The sequence below is a fragment of the Sinocyclocheilus anshuiensis genome, unplaced genomic scaffold (genome assembly GCF_001515605.1).
Source record: "Sinocyclocheilus anshuiensis isolate Anshui unplaced genomic scaffold, SAMN03320099.WGS_v1.1 scaffold4336, whole genome shotgun sequence".
Lineage (NCBI taxonomy): Eukaryota > Metazoa > Chordata > Actinopteri > Cypriniformes > Cyprinidae > Sinocyclocheilus > Sinocyclocheilus anshuiensis.
Window position 1 is genome coordinate 67,176 of NW_015553078.1, and position 5,889 is coordinate 73,064.

General features: G+C 37.2%; 1 protein-coding gene across 1 annotated transcript in view; it reads left to right on the top strand.

Annotated features, from left to right (window-relative positions):
- Window positions 1-5,889, top strand: part of LOC107668185 (serine/threonine-protein kinase ULK4-like) — a gene marked incomplete at its 3' end in the record, with an annotated part of 80,603 nt that overhangs the window by 57,200 nt on the left and 17,514 nt on the right. The window contains exons 11-12 of the mRNA XM_016459978.1: window positions 1,119-1,299; window positions 3,255-3,347. Of these exons, the coding sequence (XP_016315464.1) occupies window positions 1,119-1,299; window positions 3,255-3,347 (274 nt within the window). The remainder of the gene's footprint in view (window positions 1-1,118; window positions 1,300-3,254; window positions 3,348-5,889) is intronic.

The window sequence follows — 5,889 nt, forward strand, 5'->3', positions numbered from 1 at the left end:
TTGTATTGCATTGCATTGCATATGACAGATTGATAAAAAGACATGCTATTTATGACTGGATGTAACTTTTGATACTTCGCGGTAAAAGTGGCTCTCCGATTGACTTTGCCCTATCAGTGCAGCTCCCTTGAAAAAAATAGTGAAGACCACTGTGTTAGAGGGTCAAGTTTTTTAATAAAAAAAACAAGCAGATAAAATTAGAAGTAGCATTAGAATAGAGAGTGCTAGAGTTAGAGGGTCACATGCATTTTCTCAGTCGGGAAATTATTTTTCACATGCGGTGCCAGTGATGATGCTTCTTACATCCGTTTCGGAGAACCAGAGGATAAATATTTAAATCGATCGCTCAGGCATGGCACCGAAATGAGGCACCGAAATCTGCATTCGGATTAGGTTCTAGTACATACCGGTGCCATATTGGTACATGTTTAATATTTCACTGTGAAACTTCAGTGAGACCTGCTACAGTTAACTCAGTATCTTTTTGCAACCATTTTGTACTCACAAGCAAGTTATTATTTTTTTTTTTTTTGTGACTATGATGTTAAATAACATCTGTAATGAAGAAAAATTATATCGCTTATAGTGGTACCCGGAGCAAAGCATTTCAGATTTTGCAGAAATGTAGCCACGGTAGCATAATTCCAATGAACCTGGGTTGTTTATATTAGAATTGAAAGATTTAAATCATTTTGCACACAGTAATTATTTATATGAAAGCTGGTTTATGATTGCATGATTACACAAAGCTGAAAAAAAAATCAATTATGGATTGACAAAAAACGGGTGTTTTTTTTTTCTTTTCTTGTTCTATTCTTTGAATGTTTTTCCAAAGTTATTATTAATAATATAATTATTAATATTTATTTATTTATGTAATGAAATTTATTGATTGGCACATTTTGCATTTGCCTACACATTTCAAGCATTTTAAGCGTAAACCTTTAGAACTAAATGTTTTTAAGATAATGCGAAACAAACATCTCTCTTTTCTTTGAATACGAGCTGTGGATATGTTGATTGTATTATGTTATATTTATATTTGTGCATATATTAGCTTTTTGCGTGCATGTGAGAGAGTATATATCTAACCCTTCTGCTGTGTGTATGTGTCCCAGTGGAATGGCGTATTGTGAGTTTGCGTGTGCTGTCAGAGATCACGCTGCTGCTGCTGAGCCAAGACGAGGTGGAGGAGAGAGAGAGAGATGGAGGGAGTGAACGAGAGGAAGAGTGGGAAGGTGAAGACATCTCCTCCAACACTCGCTTGCTAACGCTCATCTCTGAGGCCCTGCTGCCACAGTAAGACTCACCACTCACTTACCTATATTCTGCTCTCTCAGTTTACTCCTCCATCCTCTCTATTTATTGAAACTAAGATTGTGTCCTAACCAGGCATGAAGCAATTTGTCTGTGCACACAATAGCTGTCAATAAGAAGATATTTCATGCTTGATGTACAGTGTGTAGAGCAATTTTGGACCAGTGATATTTATTGAGTTTGGCACAAATAGAAACATTGACAAAATGTATTGTCGCTCATTGCGTATCACGGTTGCGACTGTTTAGGATAAAATCTCGGATGAACTAGAAAGAGAAGGATTGTATAGCTTGCAGATACATGTTCCTGGAACACCATGGTATATCTGGGAGTTGTAAAATTGTGATGTACCAGGAAAAGTGAAATTACTAAAGTTTTATGAAGTCAAGGAAAAGTCATTGAAATGTCTAGAGTGAATAATTTTTATCCAGTTTGAATATAATGGAGCAATTCATTGCGAATTCCAAAATATATGCAATAATAATAATAATAACAATACTATGCAGACCATTTTCAAATTTTCACTGAATATATAAAATTGCACGAAAGAGATAAACACGTGGGCAGAAGCAACATTCAAAGTCTTTTAATTAACTATTCTTAATTCAGATGGCACAGTCATCTGTTAAAATATCATTTTAGGGGAAAACAATTCTCGATTCTGAATAGTGATAATAATTTGGTTCAAATGAAATGCAATTATGATATGTAATGTTTTCAAGAGATTTTTCCAAATCCTTCTTTTTCAGTACCGACAAATATCTCCTGTCTTTTCAACCTGTTTGCCTTTAATCCACACAAGACAGATGCGATTAAGTGAGCAATCCTTTCATGTTTGATGAAATGAAAGTTTATAGGCTAAAGGTTTAATGATATGTTAAACTACACTATGTAATACTTAATATAATATTTAATGGGGTGAATGTTTACTAGTCTTCATAATGTCTGATTTCACCAGTACGTAATTATATAGTTATTTTACTGGATATGCACTTTTTAAATATTTTGACTGAATGCAACATTGACAATATTCTCTTTAAACTGTACAAAAATTCAAAAGCAATATTAAAGTAATAGACAATAATATCATAGTTGAATTGTCAAAACATGAAATAGTAATGAAAAAAATACATGTACAGTATGTAATCAGTGACACTACTAATTACATACATAATGAGTATTAGTGAGTTTTCATAAGTATTTAAATAATTGTATTACTGTTTTTTATTGGCTATACAATTTTTAGTATTTGAATAACAATATACTGTAATTGTTAAATTATCAAAACATTAATTAATTAAAAATATAATTATATAATATATGTGTGTGTAATATATATATATATATATATATGTGCAGTCAATGACAGTGTATTTCACTGCAATGCAACACAAAAAATCCCACAAATATCAACACAATTTTATTAATTCGGTCCCAAAATTGGAACTGGTTCAATTCCCAGAGAATGTGTCAATAACATATAAAAGGTACAATGGTTGGTAGCCTCTTTAATGACTGTTGTCATGAATTAACTTGTGAAGTGAAAGTGACATGTGGCCAAGTATGGTGACCCATACTCGGAATTAGTGCTCTGCATTTATCTTCCATCCAAAGTGCACACACACAGCAGTGAACACACACACACCGTGAACACACACCCGGAGCAGTGGGCAGCCATTTTTGCTGTGGCGCCCGGGGAGCAGTTGGGGGTTCGGTGCCTTGCTCAAGGGCACCTCAGTCGTGGTATTGAAGGTGGAAGAGAGCACTGTACATTCACTCCCCCCACCTACAATCCCTGCCGGTACGAGACTCGAACCCGCAACTTTGGGTTACGAGTCCGACTCTCTAACCATTAGGCCACGACTTCCCCAGCATATCCCATTGTATCCCATTGCATACATATTGTGTAGCTTTTTTAATGCAGATCTTCTCTGCAGGTATGAGACTCTGCTCCTGGAGCCAGATCCTGTACCGGTATATGCTCTCAAACTGCTGGTGTCCCTCACGGAGCATACCTCACCCATCAGCAGGTAACCAACTACACTCTCCACACACTCAGCTTTTTTTTTATTTTCTTTTTTTTGCCATTTTATGGTAGAAACCATTTTGTTTTGTTTTTTTAGTGAAACACACTTCCTTAATTTGACGGGTTGCACAGGTACACCAAATAACCTTCCTTTTTGCATAACCCTCAAGATGAGCCCCACATCTCATTCTGTGAACGGGTGGTGCGATACAGAATGATAGCCATTGTTCTGTTCTCCATATAGTACACTGGGAAGTGATTTTCTCTCTCTCTCGCTCTCTCTCTCTCTCTCTCTCTCTCTTCAGTGGGCAGTGGTACAATCTGGTTTACTTTGAATCCAGTTCTCTAGCCACAAGACAACGGCTTGTCCTTTAATTAATAATACTAACTAATAATGTATTCTTACAGAACAGTATACTAAGAATTTTTACAGCAAACGTTTTGGACAAATACACTCCTAATAATATCAGTGAAACCAGGCAGAAGATTGTCTTGAGGCATTTCTTTCTTATGTGTTTCTGGACTCAGCCTTATTAGATTATTGATCCTGAAATTTTAAAAGTAGGTCATGCTGAGGAGTAATGAACTTCAGAGATGACGCACATAGTTTCTCACTACATCCACAGAATCAGCTTTATGCTACAATACTATAAATATAATAATCCTTGACTATTTATATTTATAAAGTATATAAATCTATAATAAGATCATTTGTTAATGCGATTTGAAAGCTCTAAATCTGTCTCCCTTGTGGATCTTAGCTTTGCTTGGAACAGTAGATCACATATAATGGCTGATGCACACACATATACATACACAATCCTCCTCTAATTTTCTCAAAATTTTCACCTCTTTTGTCTTTCATTTCCTGTCCTGTACTAACCACTTCTCTCTGTGGGCTGTAACGAGTGTCTGGGTGCACAGGTGAGGGAATGTGTGTGTGAGTGTGTGCATTTCTTATCTCATCCTCATCCCCCCGCTGTTTCTCTAATGGCTCCTGCTGGCCTTCTGCACATTGTCTTTCTTGGTGCTGATAGAGCTGCAGCCACGTGGTTGAACTATTCAAATTGATGTCACTAATCAGAAAATGTTCGTCAGACGCCGTGCCCCCCCCCCCCGCCAAAGAGCTTATTGATCCTGAAATTTTAAAAGTAGGTCATGCTGAGGAGTAATGAACTTCAGAGATGACGCACATAGTTTCTCACTACATCCACAGAATCAGCTTTATGCTACAATACTATAAATATAATAATCCTTGACTATTTATATTTATAAAGTATATAAATCTATAATAAGATCATTTGTTAATGCGATTTGAAAGCTCTAAATCTGTCTCCCTTGTGGATCTTAGCTTTGCTTGGAACAGTAGATCACATATAATGGCTGATGCACACACATATACATACACAATCCTCCTCTAATTTTCTCAAAATTTTCACCTCTTTTGTCTTTCATTTCCTGTCCTGTACTAACCACTTCTCTCTGTGGGCTGTAACGAGTGTCTGGGTGCACAGGTGAGGGAATGTGTGTGTGAGTGTGTGCATTTCTTATCTCATCCTCATCCCCCCGCTGTTTCTCTAATGGCTCCTGCTGGCCTTCTGCACATTGTCTTTCTTGGTGCTGATAGAGCTGCAGCCACGTGGTTGAACTATTCAAATTGATGTCACTAATCAGAAAATGTTCGTCAGACGCCGTGCCCCCCCCCCCGGCAAAGAGCTATTTCCACTCACAATAGTGAAATTAAATTGCGTTTGCCAGCACTTGATAAAGTCCTAAAAAACGCAGACCTTCTCTTGATGGGTTCCAGGCGAAATGAGATTGCAAATTAGGGACGTTAGCAGGTTCCGTGCGAGCATTGGTGTTCTTTTATTATTGGTTGTGATAGTAGTTCAAACTTTCCAATTATCGAGAACCTTTGGCCACTCTTGGCTTAGTGCAGACGAAAGCAAATATATGTGCTGTTAAGAGAGTAGTGCTGAATGGCTTCTCTAAAGTGTTAATTTTATCAGTATTAAGAATTTATGTCTAGAGTACATTGGCTATTGCTCAAGCAGGGTATAATGAACTAGTTTCTAACCGGTATGTTTAGTTCAAACTCGTAATGGGCGCTGTCTCAGCTGAAGGAGGAAATGTGTCTCACTGATGATCTGATTGACTAAAATTAAATTGACTATTTAGTCCTTGCAAGGAGTAAGGGAGCATGTGATTGGCTGTGACAGATTGATCAGACCACTGAAACCACACAGAATTAGCTTTCGCCAGTCTTTATTTCATCGACAGTGAAGAGCTGACAGGAAACAGTAGGGAAAAGTGGGAGGAAGGGATTTAGGGAATTGCTTAAGACAGACTACTCAGGTTTCCACCACATATTGGAGCTTGTGCACTACTTGCCAGGCCACACCACCAACCTGTTCAAAAAGTTTAATGTGAATGAACTGTTGTGCAGGCATGCCACAGTCACTGAAGCCTGGATATATCATAAAATGTTCATTTGTCATTTAAATAAATGAGACCTTAAAAAGTCATAGAAATGTATCATATGTAGT